This window comes from Schistocerca piceifrons, chromosome 3 (genome assembly GCF_021461385.2).
Source record: "Schistocerca piceifrons isolate TAMUIC-IGC-003096 chromosome 3, iqSchPice1.1, whole genome shotgun sequence".
NCBI lineage: Eukaryota > Metazoa > Arthropoda > Insecta > Orthoptera > Acrididae > Schistocerca > Schistocerca piceifrons.
Genome location: NC_060140.1, coordinates 714,951,368 through 714,968,497, shown reverse-complemented (window position 1 = coordinate 714,968,497; position 17,130 = coordinate 714,951,368). Strand labels below are relative to the sequence as shown.

The following is a 17,130-nucleotide window of genomic DNA, read 5'->3' as shown; positions in this document are numbered from 1 at the left end:
TAAAAAATTGGCAGTAAAATTTGAATCTCAGTACATCCCCTCAATTTTTACAGGCAGTTATAAATTAAGAACTGAATATTAAGTTTGTGGTTCTAGGATTGAAGTCCAAGCTCTTCAACACATTTCTTGTGCTTTAGTGCAGGAAGAGCCTTTGTCAGTACATATGCCATCACATTTTATGCTGACTTTCCATCTAATTGATTGTCACTGAATGTAGTGAGGTATGACAGTTTCCATAAACCCAGCACCTTCATGAATGTTGACAAGTGAATTGATTTCTTTGCTGCTTTGGTAAGGCTCATGTACTCAGCTTCAGTTGATGAAAGAGCAACAGCTCACTGCTTGCATAAACACCACGAGATTGCTGATCTGGATAAGGTGAAGCTGTAGCAGGTATATGACTTTTTATCAGCACCAGAGCTTCCCTAATAAGCATCTGCAAAACCAAAGATTCCTTCCTTACCCTTGATGTAGGTCAATTTCTTGCCTATGGTTCCTTCAAGGTATTAAGGATCCATTAGCTGCTTGTCAGTGAACAAAAGTATGGCTGTTATTGTACTGGCTTAGCTTATTTGCTGCATAGCATATGTCGGCTCAAGTATTGCTGGCAATGTATATCAATGCTCTGAATGGATACTGCACTGAATGGATAATGGGTACCATCTTCTGTATTCATGGCCCAATGGTTAATGGAGCCCTTACTGGCTTGCACTCATAAACACTGAGCCAGTGTAAAACTTCTCTGATATAGTTACTTTGACATAATGTAATTCTGTCAACAGATTGATTTACTTCGATGCCCAGATAATACCTTTTGGCACCATGAACCTTGTCATGAAATATGGCAGATAACTCATACTTGATTTGATTTGTCCTTCCTCAGTCTGTTGAATTATAATGTCATCTATAACTGACTATAAGACTGAATGTTTTCCTAAATTGTTTACAAAGACCCATGAATCTGAATTTGTGAGTTGCAGTCCAATTGATGTTAGGGTTGTGTTCAACTTGGTGTACCACTGTCAACCAGCTTGCCCATAAATATCTTTTATAAGATTACAGACTTTATCATCACACTTCATTGTTCGGAACATGTCAGTTATCTTCTTGACTATTTATTATCTTTCATCCCATTTTTCATTTTTTGTAAGAAGTTGATCAGTGAGTCTGCCTGTTCCATGAATATTTCTGTGTCAATTTCATCAGTGAAAAATGCAGCAGGATATCCAGCTGTGAAACCTGCAAGTCAAATTTGACTTGCAAAGCCATGAGTAATTTAAATGCTTTATTTCTTGCAACAAGAGAGAATATTTCCACAAACTAAACTCCGTTAGCTGAATAATCATGCAACTGTTCTTACTTTTCTGCTCAGCAAAGATCTATTACTTCATATTTATTCCTCTAAACAGTCCTTCAGTCAATCACCATTTCATTTGTTGGCCTGTCTACAGTGTCCCAGGTATCATTTTTCACCAGTGCCTAATTTCAATATATATACCCCAAACCACTCTTGATGATCTTGACCATGTAATGTGTTATTGAGACTGACTGCTGTTGCATTTGAAATGAAGTCACATCATGAACTGAAACATCTGATGAATCTACACCTGGCACAGACTGTTGACTAGGTGTGACACTTAAAGAATTATTGTCCTCATAAAATGATAAGTCACCAATGGGATTGAATTCTTTAGGTGAAGTACCTGGAAACTCATCTTCTTCAGAGTCATACAATGATTTATCATTTGACAATGGCTCTGGTTCAGTGTTTGTATCACCACTGAAATCTCATCCCATGGAATTCGTGGTGATGCCTCCTCTTTGGTGATAATGTGGTTCATCTTCAAATTAGTCTATATAAATTTGTTTGGCTCAAAGATGTAATGATCAAAGAACTTCACATCTTGACATCTGAATCCTGTGATCTCTTGGTACCCACACATGACAGACTTTCAAACAGTTGAAGTAGCCTACACAAATCTCTTCTTTGTCTTTAAGATGAAACTTTTCTTTGTTTGGTAATTTATGATGGATGACAACTTTTTGATCAAAAGGTTTTCTCTTCAGCCATTTCTCATATGGAGTTCCATCAGACAGTCCTTTAGTTAAGCAATGGATTTCAGATGCAGTGAACTATTTTAATGGGTTTCAGCTCAAAATGATGGTAGTAGTCCTGACTCAAGCAGCACACAATAAACCATTTCAACCAACAAACAGTTCTTTAGTTCAGTTTCACCATCCTGCTGCAGTGTATACTGTTAAATATTCTATCCCTGCCATTCTGAGGATTGGGTCCATTCTTTCATTGCAGCGCTCCTTACAGCTATTGGACTGAAAGGATTTAATTTTATGACCAGTCTGATTTTCAACTAAGTTTTTGAATGCAACACATTTGTCCACAACTTCTCATTTATGTCAAATGAAATATACATGACACACTCTGCTGTTTATGTCAAAAAATATACTTGACACATCTGCTGTAGTCATCTATAAAGGTTACAAAAAGTGTCACAGCACTTTGAGATGTTTCTCTCACTGGCTCACAGGCATGTTGGTGATGATGATGAAAGGGTAATGAGGACAACACAGCACCCAGTCTACACGTGGAGAAAATCTCAATCCCAGCTGGGAACTGAACCCGGCCTGCTGCATGATAGGTAACCATGTTACCACTCAGCTAAACAGGTGGACTTCTCATTTGGTGAAGGGAGAGGACACAATTTTTCCTTTACGACAGGTAGTGCATCTAGTGACATACACATACCAAATTTCAAATCTTTGACATACCCATTTTTGAGCATTTTGATCTTTTCTCTTGAGGTCAAGTGGCCTATTCAAGCATGCCAGATTTTTGCAATCATTTTTTGGAGCTTTTGGCTAGATGATGAATGCCCTTGGATCACTTTCTTATACATAAAACAAGTTCCCAACTCTGCTGTCAATCACTTTGACTTTACCATTAGTATATTGTAAAACTGCACAAGTTTTCCCACATGTCACCATGTGGCCCTTGTCCTCAATCTTTGCCGCTGAAGTGATATTGGTTTGAAGTTTTGGCACATACAAAGTGTTTTTCTGTGTTACGGAGTTTGCACCACTGACTGTGATTGCTATGTGTACATCATCTTTAGCTACTATTTGCGTAGCACTGTTGTCTTCAAGCAATAAATTCTCTTGTGTTTTTGGGATATGTCTGAACACTTCTAGATCACTGTGCATGTATGGTGTGCAACCACTCTCTACGCACCAAAAACTGTTGGTAATAAAATAAAACAGCTGCAGCTGTTTACATTATTTTATTACAATGGAATCAGTTTTGGTGACTCAAACACCCTCGTCAGGCCTGTATGCGTAAACAGTAATGATAGCGTCATTGACTTACCAACTATGCAAATACAAAGACAGGTTAAAAACAAAATAAGAAGCAAGGACTATACTATATAAGTGAATTTACAGTAATCATTTGATAAAAACCAACAGATACATTCATTATCACATAGAGGATTATATATAGTATACCACAACAAATTTTCACTCTATGCATTGTTCAAATGTACCATTTATTTTTAATGGCATGTTGTGTGGCTTCCACACTAGGTAATTAATAATGTGTTGTCTTTTAGATGATGTGTGTGGCCAGTACCTTTCATTTGAGATTTTGATTTACATACTGTAATGGCTTTTGGTTTTAATGCTTTAAAAGTCTAAGAGGTGTATTGCTATACAATATATTTATTCATAGGCATATGCAATTTTAAATTGTATTTTGTTTGTTCACAGATGTTTAAATACATATGAGTAACTTTTTGGGTGGCTTGTTAGTCAAGAAATTTTGACATTTCAGGAACTGATACTGTTAAGTTATCCCTTATGGTGCACTACATCCTCGCAGACTAGTACCACTCATTTTGATAGAATATAATGTGATGTTCAGGGAGTGAAGTATCTACCTTAACATTCTTCTGACTGTCCTCTATTTTGACTTGTCTGAAGACATGTAACCTTAATGCATGGAGCATTTGAAGACTTTACACTATATTAAGTACTGTCTGGTTCTTTATCTGGTTACACAGGTCATACTGTGTTTAGTAAAAGTGGTTGTGTTGCACCTTTACACTACTTGCAACACTGCTTAGTCGTCTATGGGGTCCATAGATATATTACATGTTTCGGTTTTGTTTTATGACATAAATATTTTCTTCACATGTCCAGGCCATATCTGTTTGTATTTGATACAAGGTATATGAACAAGTCACATTTACTTTGTTTCTGTTGCCTACTTGTTCTAGATAGAACCTGTTAGTGAGTTATGTATATACTTTTGGCAAGAATGCAGTATTTTATTTGTTGTTGTTGTTGTTGTGGTCTTCAGTCCTGAGACTGGTTTGCTGCAGCTCTCCATGCTACTCTATCCTGTGCAAGCTTCTTCATCTCCCAGTACCTACTGCAACCTACATCCTTCTGAATCTGCTTAGTGTATTCATCTCTTGGTCTCCCTCTACGATTTTTACCCTCCACGCTGCCCTCCAATACTAAATTGGTGATCCCTTGATGCCTCAAAACGTCCTACCAACCGAGCCCTTCTTCTAGTCAAGTTGTGCCACAAACTTCTCTTCTCCCCAATCCTATTCAATACCTCCTCATTAGTTACGTGATCTACCCACCTTATCTTCAGCATTCTTCTGTAGCACCACATTTCGAAAGCTTCTATTCTCTTCTTGTCCAAACTAGTTATCGTCCATGTTTCACTTCCATACATGGCTACACTCCATACAAATACTTTCAGAAACGACTTCCTGACACTTAAATCTATACTCGATGAAAACAAATTTCTCTTCTTCAGAAACAATTTCCTTGCCATTGCCAGTCTACATTTTATATCCTCTCTACTTCGACCATCATCAGTTATTTTATTTGTATCCAATATAAATGATTAACATTTCACGTGGTTTACTGTCCGAATATTTTTCTGTCACTTTGTGGACTGATATTGTTGAGACATCCTCCATGTTGTACTGCATCCTTGCAGACTAGTACCACCCTATTTGATATGGTATGATGTAGATGGTCTGGATGCGTCTTCTAGTGGTTATATTTAGCACAGGGTAGTCATACAGGATAGCCACGCTAACATTTGTCTGTCTATCCCCTGGTTATCATTGCAACCTTACTGCCTGTGATATTTGCTGGTACTATATTATATTATTCACTGTTTTTTACCTGATTAAACAGGTTTTATGGAGTTTGGTGTGAGTGATACTCTTACACAATTACAACTTTTTGCGACAATGTACATTGGTTCCACATAGGTATTCCATACTTTGTTTTATGACATAAGTATTATCTTCATATATCCAGACAATATTTGATACAGGGTGTATTGATAGGTCACATATATTTTTTTTGGTTTTCGTGTTTTGTGGTTGTTGATTGCTCTGTCTGGAGCACATTGTTAGATATAATACAATTTTTCATTGGAATCTAATTCTTCAGCACAATGTTGCACTGTTGGATACATATTAAGTTTTTTCACCTGTCATACAACTGTTAACTTAGCATATGATTTACAGGTACTATAACATCAAAAATAATCAATTTTTGACAATATGTTGTAATTGGATAGATAAAAGTTTTGCTCATCAAGCAGTGGCAGGAGAACAGACATAAAAAAAGGTTTTGTGTATGCAAGCTTTTGGAGCCAGTGGCTCCTTCTTCTGGGTTGAAGGAGAGGGAAGAAGGATGAAGGAAAAGGACTAGAGAGGTTTTGGAAAATGGTTAGAGTCATTCTGAACCCTGTGTCAGGGGATAGCTACTGGATGGGTTGAGAAGGAAAGACTCGTCTCCTTCTCATCCCATCTGGTAGGGGCCCCCTAATCCAGGATTCTGGGTGGCTCTTCCGAACTCTATTCCTTTTCCTAAACCTCTCTAGTCCTTTTCCTTCACCAGTCTTCCTTCCCTTCAACCATACTGCCACAAGAAGGAGCCACTGGCTCTGAAAGCTTGCATATGTGTTCTCCTGCCACGGCTTGGTGAATACATTTTTTATCTATCCAGTTACATTCGATTTGTGAATACTAAATGTTATGTGAATGTATATTATTATGTTCTGACATTTACATGAGTTAGATAATGGTTCCCGTTTGATATTTGTTTCATGACATGATGTATGGATGCATTCACACATGAATGTTGCTCACCCTGAATGGTATCTTGTGGGAGGTTTTTCATGTATTCTGTATGTGTTATGACGTAGGTGGCTTTCTACATGTGGTCTTTTGACACATTTTGGACACTTACTGTAGGCATATAATGTAAGTATGCTTCTCTTTGATTTGCACCTCAGTATTTTTTAACTTTGACACAACATGGATATATATTTATATTGTCATTTTGATAGCTTTATCTATATTGATACTTAGATTTTGTTCATGCTGTCCTTTTGCAAGGGTGACTTTCACATAGTAGCGTATATGTTGTTCATCTTGAACATTATCTTGGGTTTTCGCTTTTTCTGTGTACGGTATGATATGGGTGGTTTTCTGCATTTGGTCTTGTGGCATGTTCTTGGACATTCATTTTATGCAAATGACATAAGTATTCCATTTACAGTTTTCACCTTAGCATTTTATAACTTCAATGAGACATGGATGTGTGTGATGTCCTTAGGTTAATTAGGTTTAAGTAGTTCTATGTTTTAGGGGACTGATGACCTCAGATGTTAAGTCCCATAGTGCTCAAAGCCATTTGACCCATTTGACACTCGCACACTTATCGGCTTCCTTTAACATACAAATACAAAATTTAAGTTGATTTTTCCACTTATATATATATAAAGGTTACTAAAAGTGTCACAGCACTATATATATATATATATATATATATATATATATATATATATATATATATATATATATATATATATATGTCTGCTTGTGTCTGTGTATGTGTGGATGGATATGTGTGTGTGTGCGAGTGTATACCTGTCCTTTTTTCCCCAAGGTAAGTCTTTCCGCTCCCGGGATTGGAATGACTCCTTACCCTCTCCCTTAAAACCCATATCCTTTTGTCTTTCCTTCTCCTTCCCTCTTTCCTGACGAGGCAACCATTGGTTGCGAAAGCTAGAATTTTGTGTGTATGTTTGTGTTTGTTTGTGTGTCTGTCGACCTGCCAGCGCTTTTGTTTGGTAAGTTTCATCATCTTTCTTTTTAGATATATTTTTCCCACGTGGAATGTTTCCCTCTATTATATTCATATATATATATATATATATATATATATATATATATATATACACACACACACACACACACACACATATATATATATATATATATATATATATATATATAGTTTTATATTATATACATATTTAACGGGGTCCTACTACCGGCATCAGAAGCTTCCGAGTTGTCTTCGCATAATAAATGTAAGGGGGGACTCCATCTAAACCGTTTGCTCTGAGGATCAATCGTGTGCCATGAACCATTTTTAAGTGTGCCTTGTATTATTCGGAACCCCCCAATGGGCAGGAGGATCCTCGAATAATGCACCTAAATAGTTTGATGGTCGTGTGCGGAACAATGCATGGTGGGGGAACGCCTCATGAGTCATCGTCAGGTGGACCCACAAGTCACTCGGCTATCGGGTAGCGGGCATTTGACAAGTGAAGCGAACATGAGGAATTTGTGCTACCCCACTTGCTCAATTTTCCGCATCTTCAAAATCAGGAGCAGAACTAGGCCCAACAACTGCGTCCGTATTTTCATATGTTACTAATTATTCAAAAGCAATTACAATTCCCGCGACACTCTTACATCAAATTCAGACTTTCGTTCTGATATCATATTTTAACAAATTATATTCTCTATAAAACAACTAGATTACGATTGATAGAATGTGACTCCACAAACGAGTGACGGATTGTAGTGATCCGTTGCATGAGTGACCGATCGCTTCGTAGATCCCACGTGTGTAGGCAAATTGCTCACTGGTCGTGTGAGAATTCCAGACAATCTGATGTATCGCACGCAATTCGTGCATGCAATATGGCTGGAAACAGAGGTGTGTGGCAACACCGCAGTAACTTGTTTCTCTATTTATTAAGCATGGCTGTACAATTTTGTTTCGTTTCGCGTATAGACTTCGTAAATAAAAACTAGACCGCACATTGGCTCTAGTGTCGCATCCCCACATTTAACGTGATAGAAGCCGCCATTTGCAGACAGACAGTGCGTAAACATGGTTCGTTCGTGTGCTGCTTTTAATTGTAACAGTAAGAATAGAAGCAAAGACGAAGACGGAAACAATGTTATATTTCACAGGTCAGTCATTTCTGGTTGTTTGTTACTTTCTATTACTTGTATATAGTATTTTCATGGAGAAATAATACGTCATGAGCGTTTGTTTTTGTTTAGGTTTCCCCTTACAAATGATTTTCTAAATCGGAAATGGATAGTTGCTACTCGGAGAGAGAACTTCCAACCGACAGCAAATCATTTGCTGTACTCTCTTCATTTTGAAGACAATTGTTACATGGAAAATTATGCAAATAGACGTCAACTGAAGGACGATGCTATACCGACAGTATTTGGATTTCCAACTCTTTTAAAAAAAGTGTAGTGTCCTGAAAATCGTTCAGTATAGGCCTAGGTTAAATAGTGTGGAAATACTGTCAGTGTGTATAATTTTGAACGTTCCTTTTCCAGGTTACCAAGCCAAGGAAACCTCCAAAGCCAAGAAATGTTGAGACAGCAGAAAATGTGTGTGTGGATGTGCACGTTTCTGGTTACACTGGAGACCACAATTATTCATTTCCATCAAGATCAAGTAAGCTGAAAGAAAAGTCCGAAAAAACTGAAGAAAGAAGGAAGCAAAAATTGTGCAATATAAGACTAAGTTAAATACAGTGAACAAAAAGTGCAAAAGACAGACGCAGAAGGTTTTCAAATTAGCAAATATTTTAGAAGAACTAAAAGCTAAAAACATAGTAAACGATAAAGTAATCTCGTTTATTAACGCTACTCACAGTGACATGTTACTGGAGATGGCCATTACAATGTTGTATGATATGTCAGTGTGTTAGCTGTTACTTGTTAAGGACTTTCCACTGACATTGCAATGGCAAGGGTGCTAGGGGCAAATATAATCGTACTGTCTGCTACTTTAAAAGTTTCATGTAATTATCTAATGCAAATAACTCGATGTAAACACGCTCCACTTTGTCAGGAAAGAGCTTTACATTCTTAAATTTCGTGTCTCTATGCAGACGTATTTCGGAAATTAGGAAACTTCATTGATTTAAGTACACTTTTAAATTAGATTCGAATACTCAGTATTTTTTAAAACAAGCGTGTTTAATTTGTGCTTCAATTTGCTCCTGTTGCGTCTCATATACTTCAAATCACAACCCCAGTACTAGGATTCATTGCTGCAAATGGCGGCGATCAGCTGCTGCAATTAGGGGACAGTTGCCTCGCTTCTCCGCTACGTTTCGCGTTGCCTACGCTCAAAAGTTAATTTACGTTAAAACTGGAAATTATCTATGGATCACAAACTACTGTGCGAAGTGAAGTGTACGCCGGAGTTGCCGTTTATATAAAGGAGTAATACAAACTGCACCCTCCGATTTTGGAATCGTTAGCGCAAGGATTTCACCCGGAACGAGTCCCGCCCACTCACCCCCGGTTTTCCCGGTCTTTGTTCGGCGCCTGGGCATCGTTTCAGTTGACCCACGTGGCTTACCGCGTTCGGCTGCACTTGGAGTGAATGTTAAATTAATATCTTGCTAGGTCTTAAATTTTCCCAGGTAGTTAAAAGACACATTACAAGAAACGTGCACAGTTGGCCTCAGCTGTGCCAGGTACTTCCACAGCAAAAATAACAGAAAACAAAGTAGCACTGAATTCTTTAAATACGAGAACTCAGTATCCAGATGAATAGCCTATGAAGAAACATACTTCTATGTGAGGAAAAGCACCCAAAGCTAGAACAGGATAACCCTACCCTCAAAGAATAATTTGTTTGGAGAAAGAGGAACCACAGTATACTTGACACTTAAGTTTCAGAACTCAGACAGTATATGTGAAACAAGCACCAATGTTCACTATACTTCCAGAGGGCATCAAAATCACTTTGTTGTTGCTAGATCGATCCAAGCTGATTTCGCGTGCTATTCACTGAATAGTTTTGCTGAAAAATTTTAGGGGTGAAAGAAGAACTAGCACAGCATGAAGGACGTTTACGTTTACTCTTAGATAATGGTTCCCGTTTGATATTTGTTTCATGACATGATGTATGGATGCATTCACACATGAATGTTGCTCACCCTGAATGGTATCTTGTGGGAGGTTTTTCATGTATTCTGTATGTGTTATGACGTAGGTGGCTTTCTACATGTGGTCTTTTGACACATTTTGGACACTTACTGTAGGCATATAATGTAAGTATGCTTCTCTTTGATTTGCACCTCAGTATTTTTTAACTTTGACACAACATGGATATATATTTATATTGTCATTTTGATAGCTTTATCTATATTGATACTTAGATTTTGTTCATGCTGTCCTTTTGCAAGGGTGACTTTCACATAGTAGCGTATATGTTGTTCATCTTGAACATTATCTTGGGTTTTCGCTTTTTCTGTGTACGGTATGATATGGGTGGTTTTCTGCATTTGGTCTTGTGGCATGTTCTTGGACATTCATTTTATGCAAATGACATAAGTATTCCATTTACAGTTTTCACCTTAGCATTTTATAACTTCAATGAGACATGGATGTGTGTGATGTCCTTAGGTTAATTAGGTTTAAGTAGTTCTATGTTTTAGGGGACTGATGACCTCAGATGTTAAGTCCCATAGTGCTCAAAGCCATTTGACCCATTTGACACTCGCACACTTATCGGCTTCCTTTAACATACAAATACAAAATTTAAGTTGATTTTTCCACTTATATATATATAAAGGTTACTAAAAGTGTCACAGCACTATATATATATATATATATATATATATATATATATATATATATATATATATATATATATATATATATATATATATGTCTGCTTGTGTCTGTGTATGTGTGGATGGATATGTGTGTGTGTGCGAGTGTATACCTGTCCTTTTTTCCCCAAGGTAAGTCTTTCCGCTCCCGGGATTGGAATGACTCCTTACCCTCTCCCTTAAAACCCATATCCTTTTGTCTTTCCTTCTCCTTCCCTCTTTCCTGACGAGGCAACCATTGGTTGCGAAAGCTAGAATTTTGTGTGTATGTTTGTGTTTGTTTGTGTGTCTGTCGACCTGCCAGCGCTTTTGTTTGGTAAGTTTCATCATCTTTCTTTTTAGATATATTTTTCCCACGTGGAATGTTTCCCTCTATTATATTCATATATATATATATATATATATATATATATATATATACACACACACACACACACACACATATATATATATATATATATATATATATATATATATATATAGTTTTATATTATATACATATTTAACGGGGTCCTACTACCGGCATCAGAAGCTTCCGAGTTGTCTTCGCATAATAAATGTAAGGGGGGACTCCATCTAAACCGTTTGCTCTGAGGATCAATCGTGTGCCATGAACCATTTTTAAGTGTGCCTTGTACTATTCGGAACCCCCCAATGGGCAGGAGGATCCTCGAATAATGCACCTAAATAGTTTGATGGTCGTGTGCGGAACAATGCATGGTGGCGGAACGCCTCATGAGTCATCGTCAGGTGGACCCACAAGTCACTCGGCTATCGGGTAGCGGGCATTTGACAAGTGAAGCGAACATGAGGAATTTGTGCTACCCCACTTGCTCAATTTTCCGCATCTTCAAAATCAGGAGCAGAACTAGGCCCAACAACTGCGTCCGTATTTTCATATGTTACTAATTATTCAAAAGCAATTACAATTCCCGCGACACTCTTACATCAAATTCAGACTTTCGTTCTGATATCATATTTTAACAAATTATATTCTCTATAAAACAACTAGATTACGATTGATAGAATGTGACTCCACAAACGAGTGACGGATTGCAGTGATCCGTTGCATGAGTGACCGATCGCTTCGTAGATCCCACGTGTGTAGGCAAATTGCTCACTGGTCGTGTGAGAATTCCAGACAATCTGATGTGTCGCACGCAATTCGTGCATGCAATATGGCTGGAAACAGAGGTGTGTGGCAACACCGCAGTAACTTGTTTCTCTATTTATTAAGCATGGCTGTACAATTTTGTTTCGTTTCGCGTATAGACTTCGTAAATAAAAACTAGACCGCACATTGGCTCTAGTGTCGCATCCCCACATTTAACGTGATAGAAGCCGCCATTTGCAGACAGACAGTGCGTAAACATGGTTCGTTCGTGTGCTGCTTTTAATTGTAACAGTAAGAATAGAAGCAAAGACGAAGACGGAAACAATGTTATATTTCACAGGTCAGTCATTTCTGGTTGTTTGTTACTTTCTATTACTTGTATATAGTATTTTCATGGAGAAATAATACGTCATGAGCGTTTGTTTTTGTTTAGGTTTCCCCTTACAAATGATTTTCTAAATCGGAAATGGATAGTTGCTACTCGGAGAGAGAACTTCCAACCGACAGCAAATCATTTGCTGTACTCTCTTCATTTTGAAGACAATTGTTACATGGAAAATTATGCAAATAGACGTCAACTGAAGGACGATGCTATACCGACAGTATTTGGATTTCCAACTCTTTTAAAAAAAGTGTAGTGTCCTGAAAATCGTTCAGTATAGGCCTAGGTTAAATAGTGTGGAAATACTGTCAGTGTGTATAATTTTGAACGTTCCTTTTCCAGGTTACCAAGCCAAGGAAACCTCCAAAGCCAAGAAATGTTGAGACAGCAGAAAATGTGTGTGTGGATGTGCACGTTTCTGGTTACACTGGAGACCACAATTATTCATTTCCATCAAGATCAAGTAAGCTGAAAGAAAAGTCCGAAAAAACTGAAGAAAGAAGGAAGCAAAAATTGTGCAATATAAGACTAAGTTAAATACAGTGAACAAAAAGTGCAAAAGACAGACGCAGAAGGTTTTCAAATTAGCAAATATTTTAGAAGAACTAAAAGCTAAAAACATAGTAAACGATAAAGTAATCTCGTTTATTAACGCTACTCACAGTGACATGTTACTGGAGATGGCCATTACAATGTTGTATGATATGTCAGTGTGTTAGCTGTTACTTGTTAAGGACTTTCCACTGACATTGCAATGGCAAGGGTGCTAGGGGCAAATATAATCGTACTGTCTGCTACTTTAAAAGTTTCATGTAATTATCTAATGCAAATAACTCGATGTAAACACGCTCCACTTTGTCAGGAAAGAGCTTTACATTCTTAAATTTCGTGTCTCTATGCAGACGTATTTCGGAAATTAGGAAACTTCATTGATTTAAGTACACTTTTAAATTAGATTCGAATACTCAGTATTTTTTAAAACAAGCGTGTTTAATTTGTGCTTCAATTTGCTCCTGTTGCGTCTCATATACTTCAAATCACAACCCCAGTACTAGGATTCATTGCTGCAAATGGCGGCGATCAGCTGCTGCAATTAGGGGACAGTTGCCTCGCTTCTCCGCTACGTTTCGCGTTGCCTACGCTCAAAAGTTAATTTACGTTAAAACTGGAAATTATCTATGGATCACAAACTACTGTGCGAAGTGAAGTGTACGCCGGAGTTGCCGTTTATATAAAGGAGTAATACAAACTGCACCCTCCGATTTTGGAATCGTTAGCGCAAGGATTTCACCCGGAACAAGTCCCGCCCACTCACCCCCGGTTTTCCCGGTCTTTGTTCGGCGCCTGGGCATCGTTTCAGTTGACCCACGTGGCTTACCGCGTTCGGCTGCACTTGGAGTGAATGTTAAATTAATATCTTGCTAGGTCTTAAATTTTCCCAGGTAGTTAAAAGACACATTACAAGAAACGTGCACAGTTGGCCTCAGCTGTGCCAGGTACTTCCACAGCAAAAATAACAGAAAACAAAGTAGCACTGAATTCTTTAAATACGAGAACTCAGTATCCAGATGAATAGCCTATGAAGAAACATACTTCTATGTGAGGAAAAGCACCCAAAGCTAGAACAGGATAACCCTACCCTCAAAGAATAATTTGTTTGGAGAAAGAGGAACCACAGTATACTTGACACTTAAGTTTCAGAACTCAGACAGTATATGTGAAACAAGCACCAATGTTCACTATACTTCCAGAGGGCATCAAAATCACTTTGTTGTTGCTAGATCGATCCAAGCTGATTTCGCGTGCTATTCACTGAATAGTTTTGCTGAAAAATTTTAGGGGTGAAAGAAGAACTAGCACAGCATGAAGGACGTTTTACAGCCATGAAACACCGCAGTATATATTTCCTCCATAACTGCTCTGTGACAAACATAAACATCACATTATTATTTTTTTTAATGGTTTGAATGACATTTACGAAATTAATAAATCTTTTGGTTAAAAACAGACAGGACAAAGAATAACGACACATTATTTTCCTGAGACGTTTGCAACAGCATATAGGTCACTAATCACACAGAAACAGCTACAATTCTTTGTAACCTCGTTTATAATGCAAAGGTATGATATTGGAAGAATTTACAAGTTAAAATCCACCCATTACCCATGCAAATACTAACGAAATATGTCATATATGCAAATATCTTACTGCTTTCATTAGGCATTTCTACTTTATGACATTCTTATATTCTTTAATTTTCGTGAGCTACTATGAGGGCCTACATAAACAAAACAACCTTCACTTATTTCTATATAACGGTGATTTTAAACAACAGAGTTATTCGAGTGCATCCGTGGCTTTACTGCCGACATGACAAATTCAAGACCATTGTTTTCGCATTGTATGTTTGCTCTGCTGTTTCCCTCAAATAAACGTATTATAGTAAGTGAATTCGTTAATGAAAATTTCTCCTTATTGCCCTTAAATAACATCACGTTATTTTTTGTATTGCTGGCGATGCTTTCAATTCTCTATAAATATTTTTATTTCTTTAATAATGCAGATTCATATTACATTACTATCCAGAAAAGCTTAAATTTCTTATCGTTACTGAATTTCGTCACAGTATAACACGTGTTGGACGGCGACGATAACAACTTTGTTGTAGCTTCCAGTTTGCGGAACTGGCGGCCGTTTAGGGGAGGGCCTTACACTATGGATAGGCGTGGAGGGGGTGAATGGGCGGGACTTGTTCCGGGTGAAATCCTAGCGCTAAGGGCACGTCGTTTTGATGCTTCTGATATAGAAGTAGAATTGTGGGGAAGTTCATAGTGGGCTCCCACTAATTATTTTGAGTTATTTATGAAATAATTATATGCATTAGTAAAGTGTTTAACTTTTAAAGACAATGACATACGTACCTGCTGTAATGTTACGTGGCAAATTTATTACACAGTTAGAATCAAATCTTTTGTCATTTCATAAAAAACTAACTCTCCTTTACACAATTTATAACAAAAGATACGGTAATCAATAGTGCTGCTATTGACAACATCTTTGTAGATACATCGAGTAAATTTTGTAAATACTTGCAGTTAAATTGTGAGACTAATGAATAAAAAGGAACTGTATTGGCACACTAGAAAGATGGTCGCAATCAGTGAAAACTGTAATATATTCTGTAAAGTAATTTACAGTTACCAAAAGGTTAATCTATTATATTTCTCATTTATTTTAAACTTATGTGTTGCACGTATTCCTCGGGGTACGGAAATACGCTGCAACTGCTGCTAAACATAGCTTTTCATTTACGATAGCACTTCTCGACACAGTGACATTCATAGTACTGACTGAAGTTGCTTGGCAAATCGCTCGTGTGTGGGGTGTCAGGACGAGAGACTGATCACAGACGAAACCGCATTCGACCAACACCCCTAAATAAGGGTGTGAGGATTCGACGGATCGGTGTACTTCGCAAATCACCGTGACGTGCATGGCAGAGGGTACGTCACATTGTACCAGTTGTTATGTTTTCTTCGAGTTCCATTCATGTATGGAGCGCTGGAAGAATGACTGATTGACTGCCTCCACGTGTGTAGCAATTATTCTAATCTTATCCTCACGAACTGTATGTGAGCTATACGTAGGGGTTGTAGCATATTCCTAGTCATTATTTAAAGCCGGTTCTTGAAACTTTGTTAACAGAATTTCTCGGGTTAATTTACGTCTATCTTCAAGGGTACGCCAGTTCAGTTCCTTCAGTATCTATGTGATACTCTAACACACATCAAACAAGCTTGTGACCATTCGAGCTGCCCTTCTCTGTATACGTTCAATTTCCCCTGTTAGTCCTCTTTGGTACGAGTCCCTACACTTGAGAATTACTCTAGAATTTTTCGCAAGAGTGATTTGTAAGCAATCTCCTTTGTAGACTAATTGCACTTCCCGTATATTCTACCAATAAATTCTGCTTTACCCACAACTGAGCCTATGTGATCATTCTGTTTCATATCTGTCAAACCAAATCAAATCAAATACATTACATCCAGGTATCTGTATGACCGATTTCATCATTGACTCACTGATAGTATACTATGTGTTTTCGTTTTCTGAAGTGCACAACAATTTTACATTTCTGAACATTTAAAGCAAGTTACCAATATTTGCACCATTTTGAAATCTTATCAAGAACTGACTGAACATTTATGCAACCTCTTTTCAGATAGTACTTCATCATAGATAACTGCATCATCTGCAAAAAGTCTGAGATTACTATTAATATTGTCCGCAACCTCATTAATATACAAAATGGACAGCAAGAGTCCCAACACACTTCCCTGGAGCACACGTTAAGTTACTTCTACATTTCCCCATTGAAGATAACATGCTGCATCCCTGTCCCTTCAAGTCCTCAGTCCAGTCACAAAATTCATTTAATACCACATATGGTAATACTTTTAACAATAAGTGTAGGTGTGGTTCTGAGTCAACTGCTTTTCTAAAATCAAGAAATACTGCTTCTAACTTACTGCTCAATCCAAAGCTTTCAGTATATCATGTGAATCATGTGAGAAAAGTGGGAATGAGTTTCACATGATCGATTTTTTTCAGAATCGTTGCGTACAGAATTC

The 17,130-nt window shown here is 37.6% G+C and overlaps 2 protein-coding genes across 2 annotated transcripts; both read left to right on the top strand.

Annotated features, from left to right (window-relative positions):
- The first annotated feature begins 8,238 nt into the window (after nt 1-8,238).
- LOC124788986 (THAP domain-containing protein 1-like) lies at nt 8,239-8,900 on the top strand. Its single transcript, XM_047256274.1, has 3 exons — nt 8,239-8,321; nt 8,415-8,613; nt 8,706-8,900. The coding sequence occupies exons 1-3, from the start codon at nt 8,239-8,241 to the stop codon at nt 8,898-8,900; spliced, it is 477 nt and encodes a 158-aa protein (XP_047112230.1).
- A 3,473-nt stretch (nt 8,901-12,373) lies between these two features.
- Nucleotides 12,374-13,035, top strand: LOC124788985 (THAP domain-containing protein 1-like). The gene is made up of 3 exons (XM_047256273.1): nt 12,374-12,456; nt 12,550-12,748; nt 12,841-13,035. The coding sequence occupies exons 1-3, from the start codon at nt 12,374-12,376 to the stop codon at nt 13,033-13,035; spliced, it is 477 nt and encodes a 158-aa protein (XP_047112229.1).
- The last annotated feature ends 4,095 nt before the right edge of the window (nt 13,036-17,130 follow it).

Bases quoted from the DNA above. Each gene is read 5' to 3' on its own strand.
- LOC124788986 (XM_047256274.1), top strand. From the start codon at position 8,239: ATGGTTCGTTCGTGTGCTGCTTTTAATTGTAACAGTAAGAATAGAAGC. The intron at 8,322-8,414 runs GTCAGTCATTTC...GTTTTTGTTTAG, and splicing joins AACAATGTTATATTTCACAG to GTTTCCCCTTACAAATGATT. The intron at 8,614-8,705 runs GTGTAGTGTCCT...TTCCTTTTCCAG, and splicing joins TTCCAACTCTTTTAAAAAAA to GTTACCAAGCCAAGGAAACC.
- LOC124788985 (XM_047256273.1), top strand. From the start codon at position 12,374: ATGGTTCGTTCGTGTGCTGCTTTTAATTGTAACAGTAAGAATAGAAGC. The intron at 12,457-12,549 runs GTCAGTCATTTC...GTTTTTGTTTAG, and splicing joins AACAATGTTATATTTCACAG to GTTTCCCCTTACAAATGATT. The intron at 12,749-12,840 runs GTGTAGTGTCCT...TTCCTTTTCCAG, and splicing joins TTCCAACTCTTTTAAAAAAA to GTTACCAAGCCAAGGAAACC.